The sequence below is a fragment of the Amblyomma mixtum genome, chromosome 1, assembly GCF_055824585.1.
Source record: "Amblyomma mixtum isolate Tamu chromosome 1, ASM5582458v1, whole genome shotgun sequence".
NCBI lineage: Eukaryota > Metazoa > Arthropoda > Arachnida > Ixodida > Ixodidae > Amblyomma > Amblyomma mixtum.
Window position 1 is genome coordinate 267829060 of NC_143012.1, and position 17836 is coordinate 267846895.

The 17836-nt window shown below is 45.9% G+C and overlaps 1 protein-coding gene across 1 annotated transcript in view; it reads right to left on the reverse strand.

The window, feature by feature from the left end:
- LOC149371642 (cytosolic non-specific dipeptidase-like) overlaps nt 1–17836 on the reverse strand; it is a 28257-nt gene that overhangs the window by 3151 nt on the left and 7270 nt on the right. The window contains exons 6-11 of the mRNA XM_089580876.1: nt 14363–14520; nt 10245–10319; nt 8215–8359; nt 7550–7649; nt 759–930; nt 50–135 (exon numbers count right to left, since the gene is read on the reverse strand). Of these exons, the coding sequence (XP_089437002.1) occupies nt 50–135; nt 759–930; nt 7550–7649; nt 8215–8359; nt 10245–10319; nt 14363–14520 (736 nt within the window). The remainder of the gene's footprint in view (nt 1–49; nt 136–758; nt 931–7549; nt 7650–8214; nt 8360–10244; nt 10320–14362; nt 14521–17836) is intronic.

Below are 17836 nucleotides of genomic sequence, written 5' to 3' on the forward strand. Positions count from 1 at the left end.
TTTGAGACCAGTAGAGCGTTTTGAAGTCTGTAAAAGTGGAATATCGTACCGTGGCGCATTGCAGCTGCGGCAGCCTTGAAGTGGGAGTTGTAGCGATCGTTGAGCCAAGTCTCAGTGCTGCGCGTCATAGATACCCTGGAAACAATAAAGGACAGACATGTCAAGACTGGCTTTCGTTTTATATGCACCATATTGCTGGACCACCGAAATATGCTTGGGTCGGATTAGTATTATCTCAAATGCTATTACAACAGAAGTTACGTGAACGTTCTAAAAGGTGATGACATGCATACCATATAAGTGCAATGGAATCGGTTCCAACAGGAATTTTGGCGGAAAAACGGCAAGAAGATTAGGCCCTTACTAAGGACACCATAGCAGGCAACCTAAACGCTATCGTATTTTCTTTTTCAGTATGTGGTTAAGAAGGCTCCCTTGTTTTTTTTATTTAGTTTTTTTTTTCAGAACACAACACCACACTAATTAGGCAATGGGGTCCTCCTTAGACGATGTTTTAGAGCATTAACTCATTTAACTCCTTGCCCGCTTTTACGGCGTCGTCCGCAAGCGCTAGTTCGCTTGCGGACTGACACTGATTAACACATGTTCCTATGCTTTCTTCTTTGTGGAGCCTACCGCCATTTGTCATTATCTTACGCAAACTAGCCTCGGTCTTCAATTACACAGCTGCAGGAGACTAAGGGCTAAGAAGATTCACGTCTGTTCATACGTACACAGGTCCCAGTTCCTGTTCTCACCTGAGTCTGTTGGGGCTCTTCCGTTTGACAAACTCCTGCTCCAGGTGCTTTGTGACGCAGTCGGCAACCTTCTCGCTCGTCTGGTTGGGCACCGTTCGGATAGAGAACCTTCCCACCACGCGGCCAGGGATGACCGCTTTTTCACCGGGTGACCAGTGCGCACCTTCGATGCCTGCCGAGTTGAAAGTAAACAAACGTTCGGAACACGCTCGCTCCGAGAGTAGCTTAGGACGTACGAAACGCCAAGGCTCTTTAGTTATAGGACCTGACAAACTTGAGATGATGTGGTTAGCCCTTATATTTCTTAGAGGACCAACAGTTGCTAAGAGCCACCGACAGCTGTCTTCTCAGCTTACACCAGCTAACCGCCATAAGCTGGCTGTGGAGACCATATCCAAATTCCGATTCAGAGTTTCATGACAGATGTCATAAAAAATTTGGCTCTCAAGCAGAATATTTCAGTTGCGAGAAAAATTATTCGCTGCGACTTCTGATCTAATTGCCTTATTACAAATAAGGTGAGTATGTGTGTACTAAGAAACCTTCGTTGTCCAGAGAACAGGATGACTGTTTGACCGCTCTGCTAGAGGCGGCTGGCGGTTCTCGTCAGAGTAACGACACAGATTAAGCAGCATTTTAACAAACAACCCAACCCCGTCTTTATGTCGTGTTGCATCTCTTCACATGCGACGCAGTCTGTCCTACACCTTACAGGTTTTTTTTCTTTGAAAACTGGCAAGTGACACATGTTTTCTGGCACGAACGCAGCCAATTAGAACAGGATTAGGAAAGAATGGGCAGAAAGCGCGCGGGCGTCATTGAAAGTAGGAAATGTTGAAGATCTTTAGTGAGAGGAAAGGTGGGAGGTCGGCTGGTGGAAACGTTATCCCAGCTTGCTACTCCATACTAATGGAATAGGAAGAGAAAAAAAGAAAGATGTATGCCGCCGCGGTGGCTCAGTGGTTATGGCGCTCGGCTGCTGACTCGAAAGACGCGGACTCGACCCCAGCTGCTGTGGTCGAATCTCGATGGACGCGAAATTCTAGAGGTCCATGTACCGTGCGATGTCAGAGCACGTTAAAGAACCCCACAGGGTCGAAATTTCCGGAGTCCTTCACTACGACGCTACGAGCCTGAGTAGCTTTGGGACGTTAAACCGCCATATACCCATAAAAAAAGGAAGATGTCTAGTGTAGGTGGGAGGTGATGACGCCATAATACAATGATATTGCGTGGAGTGTCCAAGTGAGACATCACTCCACGCACGCACAGGCAAGCACGCATCTCGCGTGATATGAAAAGCGGAATACACACGTGTAAGTGCACATAATGCACGTCCAAACGACGCACATGTCGATGTGCACATTGTTAAGCATTTGTCTCTCGCGCAGTGTTAACAGCGTAATCCTCGTGCACGCCGGCACATCACGCATACATGCTACGTTTAAGCCTTGCGTTCAATGTTTCTCCGTTGCTTAAAGGGACACTAAATCAGAATACTAATTCAAGCTAAATTAATAGGTTACCGTCGAGTTATAGAAAATTTGTCATTTTTAGCGAAATCAGAGCACCAATAGGCCAGACAAATTGCGTAAAAGAGAAGTACATGTGGCGACACCACTCATAGATTCTTTGCAGTAAAACGGAGAGTTTATCTAGTTGGTACTTTGTTTGACTACAAACTCAGCGCCGTGGCAAGGGACGAAGAAGGAAGGACAAGCGTTTTTCCAACACGTTCCAACAGTTCGTTAAACTAGCAGTTGTCCTTCCTTCCTTCCTTCATCCTTTTTGCATTTGGCAGCAGCGGGCAACAAGGGACAACATCTAAGCGCTCTTTGCTTATTGCTACAGATAACCCTAGGAAACAACGCAGTCTGGCCGTGCCTTGAGTCATCTACACGTGCAACGCACAGTCTGAAGCTACAACGCGCTTTCACCACGGCACCGCCCCCTCTGCAATCGACTACCGCCAGGAGCAGCTCGCCGCCTATATAAACTGAGCGCCGCTTGGACCCGGATCACTTGGCAGCAGCGGGCAACAAGGGACAACATCTAAGCGCTCTTTGCTTATTGCTACAGGTTAGCATTACAGCCTTACTTTGTTAATACATTTACTTCCTTCTCAATTGCCTTGCTGCTGCCAACTGTTCCAACTTTTTCCTGTGTCGCCTATTCGTGTCACTGAACTGCTGTTCAAGCTATGGCTGCTAAAGCATATGGGAAGAATTTAAGGAAGAACTTAAAAGGGAAATGAAAGAGTTTAAGAGCAAGGTTGAACGCGATTTAAGGCATGAATTGAGAGAAATGAAGGATAGTTAGGACTTCATTAACAAAGAGTACGAAGCTGCTAAAAGTAAGAATGAGCAGCTCGAAAGAGAAAATGAAGCGCTGAAAAAAGCAAATGAAACACTTCTAGATGAGAGTAACAAGGCAAAAAAGCAACTTGATGAGCACGAAACAAGAATAACAGCGAGTGAGCAATACTCAAGAAATCGAAATGTTGAAATAAAAGGAGTGAAAAAGGAGGATAGTGAAGACTTGATGAAGATCGTCAGTCTAATTGGAAATGCCTTGGGAGAACAAGTCACACCAGATGACATTGAAGTGTGCCACAGGACGAAGACTCGCAACGAGTCGTCTCATAACATTGTGGTACAATTTAAGACCAGATCAAAGAGGGATTCCTTGCTTCTCAAAGCAAGGAAAACAAGGCTTTCAATGAAAAACCTGGACGAGAACAACGAGGAGAGTCCCATTTATGTAAATGAGCACTTATGTCCCGTAATGGAGAAACTGTTGGGGATCACTGTTGCAAGGAAGAAGGAATGTAAGTGGAAGTTTGTGTGTACCAGGGACGGAAGGATTTTTGCTCGCAGAGATGAAACCTCAAATGTCATTAATGTGCGAAGCGAACGGGACGTTCAGTTGATTGTGTAATGTGCACCTAAAACTGTATAGTGTCGACTCTTCTGTCCAAAATGGCATTACTGCCGCTGGATATCAATAACATTTTTCATTCAGAAGCAATAAACGGCTTGAAATGCTTCCATTTGAATATTAGATCTGCACTGAACAAAGAGGACCAGTTGCACGTCCTTCTAGAAAATTTCACATTCAGTTTTGACATAATGATGTTAACAGAAACTTGGTATTGCTGCGACAGTGATGTCATGATGGACAAAAACTACAGCACCTATTTTTAAAACAGATACAATCAGAGAGGAGGCGGCGTACTGCTAAACGTGAAGAAGAGCCTGAATTGCAACTTGCATGAAGAGTTCTCCTTTGTCAATGAACACATTGAATGCTTAGCTGCTGTTAGTTCTAAACACTTTTTTTGCTGTCATCTACCGCCCTCCTGATGGCAATATAAATAGCTTCTTTTCTTGCTTAGAAAGGCTCCTTTGTTATACGAATGAAAATGGTCTGACACTTGTTTTGGGAGGGGACTTTAATATTGATTTGTTAAGCCAATCACCAGTGCAACGTCACTTCCAAACTATACTCTCTTCAAATGGGTTCTACAATTTAATAGACACGGCAACCCGCCTAACAATAAGCACTAGCACATTGATCGACCTCTTTATAACAAATCTTCCAACCCATGAGACTTTAGCAGGCGTTTGCGCTGAAACCATAAGCGATCACCTACCCATTTTTATGTTCACTAGGCTACCCGTAATGAACTCTGATACCAAACATGATGTTCGGTTTACAAAGCAGAACATCAACAAAAGAACGTTAGACAATTTTCGGGGAAAATTAATGGAGCTAAACTGGAATCCTGTTTACAGACTAAACTCGGCAAATGAAGCCTACAACGAATTTCTGAAGCTCTTTACTTTCGCCTACTATCAGTCTTTCCCGGTTGTTCTCATTAAGAAAGCTACGAAGTCTCGCAAGCCTTCGATTACAAATGAGTGCCTAGCAATGATAAAAAAGAAAGGAAAACTATATAAAAAGTTCCTGACCACCCGTGAACCAAATGACTGGAAGAAATTTAAGCAACACAGGAACAAAACAAACGCACGGCTAAGAAATGCGAAACGTAATTACCTGTACAATATTTTCGAACCTGGTAGCAACAGAAATACCCAAATAATATGGAAAAATCTAAATGAACTGTTAGACCGTTTTCCCAAAAACAAAGGCCCCACCGAAATAACAATAAACAATGATGTACTACGTGATAAAGAATTAGCTGAAGCCTTTAACCATTTTTTCATAAACGTGGTTTCGAATTCTTGCTCGCTCTCAAGTTCTTACCCTTTAGCGACGAATGCTGTAGTCAGGAACCCTAACACACTTTTTTTAGATCCAACTTCTGAAAGCTAAATCTACACAGTGTTTGTTTCACTTAGTAACAGCCATGCCACTGACATAGATAATATTCAAATAACCCCTGTTAAATATGCTCTTGACCTAATTTTACCACAGCTCAATCACGTATATAATCTTGCCCTCTCAACAGGCATCTTCCCTGACAGAATGCAGTTATCTAAAGTTATTGCTGTGTTTAAATCCAGTGACAAAAATTCTTTATCTAACTACCGCCCGATTTCTATCTTGCCGATTTTTTCAAAAGGCTTAGAAAAGATAATACATCTCCGAATAACAAAGTTCGCCAATAAGTTTAATCTTATCAGTACCTCTCAGTTTGGCTTTCGTAAAGGCCGTTCTACCGAGACTGCTCTTTTAGCGCAAAAAGAAATAATCCTAAAAGCATTTGAAGAAAAAGAAATAGCTGCTGGCCTGTATATTGATTTTTCGAAGGCATTCGACTGCCTACACCACACAACACTACTAAAAAAATTAGAATTGTATGGCATACGAGGAACTGCACTCCAATTAATAACGTCATACATGCAAAAACGGAAGCAATGTGTAACAATCGGAAACTACATGTCGACCTACAAAACAATTAATGCAGGCGTACCTCAAGGGAGCATCCTGGGGCCCTTGTTATTTAATTTCTACATCAATGATATCACAAGCATCCCTACAGCTGCAAAATTTGTAATCTATGCTGATGACGCTACTTTGTTGTTTCGAGGCAATAGTTATGACTCCCTGGAAAATAATATTAGGAACTCTCTGAATTATTTGCATTCTTGGAGTGTCGCAAATTCGCTGCAGATTAACAGCAAGAAAACCGAAGTCGTTATCTTCACTCCAAGGCAGTCATCAGCGCAACGTATTAATTTAACCTTCGGTGACACAACAATAGAAGTCGTGGATACAATAAAAATACTTGGTGTACATTTTCATAAACACATGTTATGGGACACTCACGTTAACAATATTGTTTCCCGAATTGCCAAAAGCGTCGGCTTACTAGCGAAATTCAAATATTTTCTACCGACACCAATTAAGTTACTTTTGTTCAATGCATTGTTTCAGTCACATGTAAACTATTGTTTTCTGATATGGGGAAGCACAACATTTACAAATTTACAACAGATTCACATGCTACAAAAAATAGCAGTTCGCCTTATCGCAGGGTTAGATCCTTATGCACACACTAGAAGCCTGTTTACGCAATTCAAAGTACTTTCTGTGCATCGGCTCTACTCTTATATTTTAGCCAAAAGATATAAACAGGATGTCCAAAACAATGAGGTCCTCATTCAAACCATATCAAATCTAAGTTTAAGAGAAGGTAGATCTACATCGCGGTCACCTGAAATTTGGAAAATTCCATTCTTACGCACAACCATCAGCCGTCAAATGCTCGAATATTCACTGCCAACCTTGTTAAATTATCTCCATAAACACGATATTAATATCCAAAGTGTTAGCACCCAAACTCTGAAGAATTTTTTTACACAACAAGAGTGATGGTTATGCTCGCTATAATTGTATAATGAGGTTTTCCTTTTCTCAGGTGTATTATGGTGGTCTTGATGTGATGGGGATATCTTATTGTTGTGTAAAATGCGATTTTTTCTTTTCAGACAAGAAGGTCTTGACTCACTTTCTATGTGTGTATGTTCTCGTGACTATGCTGCTATACATGTAAATGTGCAACTGCTGTATGCCTTGTAAATGGAGGCTCGAACCACGTGAAGTGATATGTTTTCACTTTTGTTCGAGTCCCTTTCCGCCTCGACGGAATAAAGTTCAATTTCAATTTTGCGAAAAAATATGCAGTTCGAATGGTTTGCTCCTCGTTCGTACAGTGCTGCCACCTCTGCACTGCCATCGCTCCAAATCTCTCGAAGGTAAGAGGATCTCTTGGCCTCACACCTTCTGTTGTTGTTACGACTGAAGGAAGGATGAAAAGGAACGTGCACGGACCTGCCCACTGGCTCGAGTTGAGCCTCAATCGCTGCCGCGTACACGCAGGGGAGAGTTGAGAGATGTGAGTGAGGGGAAAGATAGAAAGAACAGACGCACGTCGCAACAACTGCGTCCGTAACAGATACGCGGCTGTTAACAGATATCCAGGTCCTCTCCTTCCCCCTCCCTCACACCTATGGAGCTAAAAGCTTACATGTGTATTGCAAGAGCGTCGCACATGGCTTAGAAGCAAGCCCCTTAGGCCGCATGTTTGACAAAGAAATGTCCTAATAAGACATGTGTGTACGCGGTGTACACTCTTTTGCCCCTAATGAATGAATCTTTTTTATGTATCACGGTGCACCGCTGTCCAGGCATAACCACTGTGTGTGGGCACATAAGTTTGAAGTATATAAATAAATAATGAAGGGAAACCTCGAAAGAAAAAACTCTAGATGAGATATAAATCGCAATACGAACATAATTATTGTTGCACTTTAGCACCGTCTTACCATGCATGGAGAGTGCCGGATAGCGCCAACGGCGCATCAGCAACTGCACCCTGTCGTCAGTGGTGAGGTTCCAGATGCCCATCTTCTCCTGGTACTCATCCTGTGATTGAGCAGCAGAAAAATCTCGAGCTAAGGTCAGGCATAGCCAAGGAGGTTTCGGCACTAGGATGCAAAACCAGAACACTAACTCGCAAACTTCCCACCCTATCCTCAGAACAAAAACTGGAATGGAATTGCGACCGGCTTCCTCAGTATAGGACGAAGACAGAAGAGCCATATCACGTGACTGCACACCTCGCAGATTCAGGCATAGGTAGATGAGCACTAGATCAGATGGGGATAAGGCGATTACACTATCCCTGAGTTGCGACAACTCTGAGATATTTTTTTCAGCACGGTGAGCTACTATTGCTACAATCACTACCACCACTACAACAACCATTGTCATTGTCATTGTCAACCGTTTACTGTCACTGTTCAAACTACAAATACCATCGCTTCCAAAACACCCACCACCACCACTTGTATTATCCCCTCCATATGCACTACCCCCGTCCTCATCTGCGGCTCGAAGACGAACCGCAGTTACGTAAGAACTTCTGCACTGTCGCCCCACTTCTGGTTAAGAGGGTTCTTTGTGGTTGTCTGCGATCCTAAGTGCTCACCGGGTCGAAGTTGACGTGTTCGTAAAATTTCCACTCCATATCCGTTATGGGAGCGACGTCATCGTAGATGCCTTCCACGGCGATGTGTCCGCGGGGACCCATGAGGCTATCCAGGAGGTGGACAAGGTCAGACATCGCTTCGTGCCTGCATTGTGCGGACAAAGCTTCAGTGTGGTTCTAGTTCACATATCTTCATCTCATAGTGGGTAATAAATATAATGGTTTTCAGTCCCGTGAACTACCAGATCAAATGAATGATCGAGCACTGCATGATGATGTAGTGCTTTAGTGATGACACTAGTAGACGATCTGAACGGCTGTTCGGTAATTATTACCCCCCATAACTTGATGTCATGACTAAATTAGTTTTTTTTTTCGCATAAATTATTGAACCAGTCGAGCATTGGTGAGCCGCACATTGTTCAAGAGGCGTGAGAATGGGCTTTGTTCGCAGGCGAGCACTAAAGCATCAGTTCAGCGGTTACGTGTGAGATTCATAAGGCTGTCCATACCACGGGCACGTACCTGAGGCCAATTGTTGGTCGACCGGCATCTTAGCTACTACCTTGTGGCCTGCCCTGATTGCTTATCTTACTCGAACCAGGCAAATAGTAACTAAACTTACGTACAAAAACCTGCCAGCACAGCGAATATAGGCAATGGTATCAGGCTTAAATCGAATAGGTTTTAATTACGACATCCCCCATTACACACAGAATTTCGCAGGTGATAGTAAAGCTTCATGCAGTATGGGGAAGTTTAATTTACTGCTTCGCATATCAGCAGTGATGCCTCGGGGTAAAGAGGTTGCCACATGGGGAAGTAAACAGCCAGGATACGTAGAACGCTAGATAGGGAGATGAAGATTGGATTTTTTCGGAACAAGGTGGCTGTAGTTGGCGAAGCACAGGACTAATTGGGCATCCGGCGCCGAGGCCTTTGTCCTGCACTCACCTAAGCATGGCTGATGATGATTATTCGCTGGCTGTGTGCCGCGCTAAGTGACATATTGAAAGTTCACTGAGCATGCTAGTTATGTTGCATGATGCAGTATTTCAAACGTTTTGTTCGCTGTCTAACTGAAGACCATTGCTGACTCCATGAAAATTCTGCGACGTGACCACCGCTGTTAACCGCCGCGGTAGAGCTTCAATGAGAGAACATCAATATAAACAAGGCTTTCTGTTTTACGCATTCTTTGCCCCAAAGAATCAATGCGCAGCACTGGGGAAAAGAATACTGACTGTCAGGGAACTCCCTCAGCATCAATAATGATGGAATTAAGCGTAAATTATGGCAAAACGCGCCAGGATGAAAACACCGGGCGTAAGCTATCCGGCAGTACGCTTTTGTTAGGAGCTATTGTGAGACATTTCAGCGGCTAAAAAGACACGGACGAAGGTAGACGAGAAAGGAAGAACGCCGGTTCGTCCTGTTCGGCGTTCGTGCTGTCTCGTCTACCTTCGTCCGTGTCTTTTTTATCCCCTGGAATATCTCACAATTGTACTAGCAACCAACTAGCCCAGCTTTTTACGCTTAATGTTAGGATCTCAAGCGCTCATACTCGTGCGTTCGACAAAGCAGATGAGAATGCAAAAAGAAAGAGAAAAAAAGGAAAAGGAAACTGCCAACCACGAGAGATGACTTAGCATGAGGAGGAAAATGTTTTGGTGCTTGAAGCATTGCCGAAATGTCGTTTATATTTTAAGTTCAGTTGCTTCTATGAATACTACGTAATCGGTGATGCTCGCGATCTTTTTTCCACACACCGTGGCTTGCTGGCGGTCAAAATTTTCTCTGAAGGCTTATTTCAATGACGATCGAAGGTTTCCGCGTGTCAGCGGTAATAAACTCGAGTTCTGAGCGCATCCATTTTTTTTTTTTTTTTTGCTGTACCATTTCTCCTCACGTACATATTCTTGTTTGCGGTCGACAATGTAGGCAGTTAAAATGCAGCACAACTGCTTTCTTTCATTCCCACGTGATCTGCATTTACACGCGGCCAAGTTCAGTCGGAAGTTTCGACTTACGTGGTGCCACCGTAGATGCCAGAATGAAGGTCTGACCTGGCCCCGATCACCTCTACCTGGAAGTGGCACATTCCCCTGAAAAAAACAAAAAAGAAACATTAATGCTATCAAGCTCAACAATTTAGAGCGAAGCTGCGCACTACTGATTGAAATTCGTGGCTTTGAAACGCATTTCAGCCGGAAGTGCAAGTCATTAGTGTAAATGCAGCGACTTGATTGATATACTTACGGAGCACAATAACGTCCCCAACATGCGTCTCGTGCGTCTCACTTGTGCGAGAACCTGGCCGTGCGGAGGCCCAAGGACCTACGTGTCCCAAATTCCCCCGGCGGTGGCCTACACAGACGCCTGTCTCACGGAAACCGCGGGCTCCACAGCAGCCTTCTTCCTCCACCCTTCCCTCTCTACAACCAGCACTCACACAACTGGTTCATACACCTCCCCATCCTCCACTCTCGCCCTAGAAATACACGGGATCGTCGATGCCGTCACACACTTTGCCGCCCTACCCCCCGCTCCCACAAAGGTTGTCTAGATAGACTCGGAGGCAGCTCTGCGTGCCTTCCACAAAAGAGCCCTCCCCTTCCCTACCCGATCGGCCTTAGATGCTGCCCTCATAGCATTAAGCCCACAACGGGTGACCTTTCGGTGGATCCCTGGTCACATGGGTATTCCCGGCAATGAGCTGGCTCACCAGCTTGCCTGCGAAACTATACACCGGACGCCGGAAATCCCATGGACGAGCCCACCGACGGAGCAAGTGGTCAGGGCTTACAAACGCACTGTCGACGAATACTACACGCAGCAAAAATTGGACTTAGCTGATTTACCACCGCCGCACCCATCCTTATTGATCCGTGAAGCTCGCATTCTTCGCCGAATACAGTTTAATCTCCTACGTACGCCAGCCAAACTTTATCTGTACCGGTACACTTCAACACCTCAGTGCCCGAACTGTCGACACATATAAGCAAACATAGAACACTGCCTTACACAGTGCCACGCAGCCTTCCAGTCCCCCGCCTATTCTTTCCCCCCACCCCCACCGTGGCCCATCTGGCTCGCCTCCCTGGATCTAAAACTGCAACGTGCCCTCGTCACCTTGGCCCAGGACCTATTGAACGCCTAACAGAAAGGCTGTTTTTAATAAAAGTGTCACACCACCACCCCTGTTCCAAATAAAGGTTTCACCCCCACCTAACTTAGCCCCGCCGCGGTGGCGCAGTGGCTACGGTGCTCGGCTGCTGACCCGAAAGACGCGGGTTCGATCCCGGCCGCGGCGGCGGAATTTCGATGGAGGCGAAATTCTAGAGGCCCGTGTACTGTGCGATGTCAGTGCACGTTAAAGAACCCCAGGTGGTCGAAATTTCCGGAGCCCTTCACTACGGCGTCCCTCATAGCCTAAGTCGCTTTGGGACGTTAAACCCCAATAAACCAAACCAAACCAACCCACCTAACTTATGTGTCTTGAATTGTGTGAGTGCCTTATGAACGACAAGTGAAACCACTGCTTTGAACCATCGCTTCCGCGATACAGCTAATCAGGCTAAGAAAAGAAGAGATTACGCCCCTAGGCGAGGGCGGGCATGGTTTAGATCGGAAGCATTGTCTTGTTGTAACACCGCATATACGATTACTATATCATACTTCAGAAAAAAATACCCCTCATAAACTCTAATACTTGCGTGGAACTCAGGGTACTTGTAAGTTTCTGAAGCTATCTGTCATGTTTACAGTGCACCACAGAAGGTCCATCCGCCCATCCGCCCATTCCCCACTCCTCTGTATGACTAAAGAAATACGCGCCAGTAGAGCGCTTATGCACTGACAATGGTTCCCTTCGGCATCGGAAGTAGCCACGTTACACCGTGAGTAATCGCTGTTCTTGCACACCGACATCAGTCACAGAGAGAAGACGCTACTGAGAGAAAGGATGGTGATGTTGATGTCGTTGTGGGGGTGTGATGGTGATGCTGATTGTTTATTTTTAGGTCGGAGATCGCCATAGCACAAGATGTTTTTGTTACACAGGGCGGAGTGAAAGACCGGTTTCCAAGCATTTAGTCCCAGAGGAGCTGAGCGCCAGGCCAGGGTAAAGGTTGTACCCATTTTATCATCGATGAGTACACGATGGCACTAGGGATCGAACTTCGCACCTTCCGCATGCACAGGCAAAAATAAATCACCATGGAAAGAGGGGCATGCCATTCGCGGAATTTCGCTCTTCTTGCATGACTGCTTTACGACCATTTGGAAGTGCATCTCTCGCAATGAGACGGTTGCGTAGAAGGCCAACTCCTAGGCTTTTTGAACATTTTGAGTTAATAGTCACATCACATTCCTTACAGTTCCCTCGCTCCGGCACAAAGCATCGTTTCAAATAGCAAGCAGAAGTACTCAAAAATAGCAAAAAGCAGGAAAGCGAAACTGGGTTTCCACCAAACGATGACGTCACGAAAGACCGTCCTATGACGTCACGGGTACTGTTACAAAACCTATCGTGTGGGCGTTGACTGGCCAAACTGGCAACTGTAAGTTAGAGCTTGGGTCATCAGAAACAGTTAGCATGCCGTGTACCGTGTTACCGCTAGCGTTACCGGAGTACCGGGAGCCCGCGAGCCGTCTATGCGCATGCCCAGGTTGCCCTGAGGACGCCAGATGACGCAAGGCACCCGGCAACACATCGGGACCTATCAGCACGTGCGCACTGGCGGTGGGCGGGTAACGGCAACAAAGGTGTCTATAATTTGTCTGCAATGACCAAAAGCCTGCTCGAAATTTTCTGCTTCAGCAAATATACAGCTAATATCGACGGCCGTGCGTCCGGTGACGTCAAACACGCAAGGTTACCTGTAAAAATCTCTCCGACTGAGGCCACGAAATGGGAAATTTAAAATTCATTTGCGCGACAAAAAACAACGCCCCGCCGCGCAATTTAGCCCAAAGGACCAGAAAACTGCGGAGAACGTACCGTGATAATTTCAGTAAAATCAAATGAGGTGAAAAAAACAGTAGAGTAGGCTCTTAAGGCGGCAGTAAAATATCGGCGCTCTGGTTTAAGCTACTGAAATTTGGCAGTGCAAAACTTCTCGTTTCATTTTTGGGACAAATCTCTGCGAAAAAGTTCACAGTTTTTTTCGGAGACCATCGCCAGATGAGATAAGAAGATAATAGCCCTCCGATCAGAGGTGCAGCAAACATCGATATAAGGCATGCCCATCAACTACAGCGGATCCTTCCGCGGTCTCTCAGTGCCTTTGGCGTTCGGCTGTTGATCCTAAGGGTTTGCGGGTCCGATCCCAGCCGCGATATCCGTAGCCTGATGGAGGTATATCTGGAGGCAATCTGAATATCGCATTCCCCTTAGCTGCGGCCGGATTTATGTGGGCTAGACGGGGAAATGTGTGAATGAAAGGTTGCGCAAACACGCAGCGTCGCTAAGGACGGGTCATGGTTCGAACCTTCCCCTGCACTGCAAAAAATGTAAGGATTGCGAGGGCGGCCGTGTGCCCAACTTGGGTGCGAAAAGTATCATCGGGCATGGTAGAAGAGTGGATAGAGATATTGGAGGCCTCGAACATAATCGCCGCAGGTGACGACTTGTGTGTCAGTTCCACTTCAGTGTTCTTGCTGGAAAAAGAGCGCAAATTCCTCGGTACCTGATAGCAGGAGTGGTAGCGCTTTCATGCAGGTTTCGCCTTTCACATGTGCTGATTATGTGGTTCGGTCACCCCAGAGGTTTAGGTTTCTCGTCTTAATTCTTGTCTTACATATTTTTTATCTTGGTTTAGTCCGCTTGTCTATCGTACAGCAACGTCACGTTTTTATTTGGGTTTTTATCTTGTTGGCACGTGCTGAATTTCCTGGCGCACGCTTACCGAGTGACAAGTGTTTTTCGACCAAGCTTCAGTTGCTAGTGCGCTCTTGTCCGGTCCGTTCTTCCTGTGTTTTGCGTGTTTTTCTGTGCGCCATTTTGAGATGAATATCAGGACCACAGGTCACACGTTGTCCCCCTGCCTGGCCTATGTACACTTAGTGCTTTATCTCCATCTGGACACCTTTATATTTCTGGGCAGGGGGGATTTTTCGGCACAAAATGAGACAGAAGCCATCTTGCCTGAGGCCATACGTAATGGACGGTGTATGGGAGGTGAGCCAGGAGCTGTCCGAGATGCAAGCGAAGTTGATGTCATTGAAGAAGCCTCTCTTCGCGTTCGCCGCCAGGTAGTATCCAAGGCCAGGGGAGCCGATTTCCTCCGTGCTGTCGATCACGAACTGCGTGAGCACCGTGACGATGCAGTTATGTACATACATGCCGTCAGCGTAAGGCAGCGAGTCGAAATTGTTTCGCACCAGCTACTAGGCGAAGCGCCCAATAATTTGCGAGATATAGCAGAAACCTCAACTTTTCGAAAGCTTTCATAGCGTTATGACGGCATCAGTTCCTTCTGAAATCGTTGCCTAGAAAATTCTTGTATTGCTTAGTCACCTTCATAAGTACAAAATACTAGACAGACTATTTGAAGGGTGTCGTGCTTGCCTTTATCAGTGTAGTGGTTACAAAAAGTGTGAAAGATGTAGCCACTAGGCTCTCATCTGAGCATCGAAGCACAAAGCATTACATTCGACTAAAAAGATCTTGCTGCCGTTGGCCCGCAACGCAAAAATATTTGAACAGTGACGTCTTCACTTTAACATAAAAAACTCCGCATACTATCTGCATCTATCCTCGCTTAATTAAGGACACGGACGTAGCGCAAATGGTCAAGCGATTGCTTCATTAGCACGGCGCCCCGAGCGACTGGATAAACGATCTTACCATGCAGCGGCGGCGAGCTACGAGGGTGCCCACCATCATCAACCCCTCCCACTCCCTCCCCCCACCCCCCCCCCCCCACCCCCGCACTTTTGTTTGCCTGCTATCGTTCATTACCCTCCTTTCATGGGATTGTCAGAAAAAGCACACACGATTTAAAGGCCTCAAATGCATTTTTTTTTTTATTGAAGCAGGATTAGGCAAGCAAAACGATAGCTCGTTTTTTCCGACCTCTACTTTTGCATTGAACGGTCGCCAGCAGAAAAACAAAACTTATCACCCTGTGCCCACACAGGATTCCAACCAGCTCTGGCATAAACAGAGCAACTTCTTTTACCTATGCTCTATGACGTATTCCTACCGCCGATTCGCAGCATCGCGCTGAATCCGCGAAGTAGCGCAGTATCAGTAGCGATCCAATCAGAACTCAGAATCTGAACCCGAATTGCTCATTGAAACACGCTCTTGATTTTCGCGGAGCAAGAATACTTGCTCCGGATCGTTGATTAGGATACACCATTAGAACACTCGGCCACCCCTGCATACCCTCGCACTGTGTATTCTCACACCGTATTCCTCATCTTACATCCTTTCGTTCTGCGCTTCCAAACGCTCGGCGCCAGCAGTACTGCCGTTGCGGCCATGCAGCTGAGCCGGTTGTGCAGCTGAGCCGAACGGTAGTTTTATAGTATGTAGCCGCATATTAACGTAAGGAGGCGGCCAAGCAGCAATGGGGCGTCAAACCGCGAATGAAGCGTGGGATGCTGACAGCGCTGCTTTCATGAAAAGCAAAAACCGCTGAAGGTGGTGACATGTCAAGCGCCTAAAACGGCGCAGGCTAAGGAAAGCGGCTGATGTGAGAGGCTCAAGCCGCCAATGCCGCCAGTGAGACTATACAGGGTATTTCACCTAATACTTGAAACACTTTTTTAAAATAGGCTTCCTGAGTTATAACAGCGATTTTTCCGGCATAGAATTGTCAGCGGTGAAGTACATCAGAATACAGATAAGGTGTGCTAACAAACAGGCGGTTTAACTAATATTGAATAATTAACTTTAACTATTGCTTTTAGGCTACTTAATTATTAAGGGGCATGTAGCTTGCCTCAAGTAGTGTCAATATATGTTTTTTTATAATTTCAAAAACATGATTACCCTCGGCGCTGTGGCCCAACAAATTTTCGCTATCTCGGCGAATTAGTTGCTCTGGAGAGGTTGCTTTGCCTGCAAGCTTCTCGAAAGCGCAGTTATTTTGGCGCGATGTAGGCATAATTTGTTGGGCCACTGCACCGAGGGTTGTTTTCGAAACTCTAAAAACTGATATGGATATTACTTACGATGGGCTGCATGCCTCTCATTAATTAAAGAGCCCAACAGTAATAGTTTAACAGTTAACTATTCAATATTAGTTAACCATCCTGCAAGTTAGCACGCCTTAGCTGTTTTCTGATGTATTTTGCCACTTACAATGCTATGCCGAAAAAATCGCTGTTCTAACTCAAAAAGCCTATTTTGGAGAAGTGTGTAAAGTCTTAGGTGAAACGCCCTGTATATGCGCGCTGCCTAGAGCGAACGCAGTGGTAAGTTAAGCAGCCAAAGGCCTTTTCCATTGTATTAGAATAGGTCCGGTTACATCATGACACTGTCCAATACCGGTATAAGACAATATAATTTAGGAGCTATCCTAGATGTGTTACGCCTTTCCTGATGCATGCGTACAACTGCTCTCGGCGACGAAATAGGCTATCAATTTTCCACTGAATTCTTTAGCGACAATGAAACCCAGCTTAAGGGTACCCGGTTTGTGCAACGACCGCTATTTTGATAAGCAGTAGCGCTCGCCTTTTGAATCCTTTCTCTATAGATAACGTACTGAAAGTCTGGGTGTACGACAGGCGCGAACCACCAGGACTAAAACAGGAGGATATGACACATTACTGAGTCTTCACGTCACTCCACATTTTTCGAGTAATAATTTAAGGGAGACATCTGCGGTGAGATTTGGCGCTCAGCTGTAATGCTGATATCGCGGTTCGAAACGGCGGTTTGCACGTGCAGACCGCGGTGACCCGCTGCCATCGGTGCGCGGGCGCCCTAAAGACTGGCCCTTTTTTCGGTCGCTTCGCTGGCAAAGGTATTGCGCAGATCAATAGTACTTGATTTTAATCTGAGACTGCTGGGTTGTTCGAAAAGTGGTAATAAGATTGTCATTTATGATGAGGGCAGCTAGCTCCAAACAACCTTCCGCTCCTGCTTCGATATGAAGCACCCTATATGCTTAGTGGCATCGAGCGAGCGGCGTGCCTGGGGGCGGCGCTTAGCTGCAGGGAAGGGTTACCGCTAGCGTGGGTGCACCTCATCCCGGCTTTTCCGAAGAACGCGAACGTTGAGATAAGTGAGGACAGCGTAGCGAGCTGTGGAAAGGAAAATTAAAGGATGTAGCATTAAGAGACAGGAAGTGAACAGACAGGGTCACGAAACAAACGCCATTTAATTACATCCTAGTCGAAATCAAGAACAGAATGAGCAGGACATGTAGTGCAAAAGCAAGGTAACCGCTGGTCCTTAAGGATAACGCAGTGGATTCCAAGAGAGGTCAAGCGTAGCCGCTGGGGGCGGCAGAAAGTTAGGTGGGCGGGTGAGATTAAGAAATTGGCGGGGATATGGTGGCCGCAGCTGGCAAAGGACAGGGTTAATTGGAGAGACCTGGGAATGCCCTGCTGTGGACGTAGTGAGGCTAAATATGATAAGGTAAAGAAAGCGAATAAATTCTTT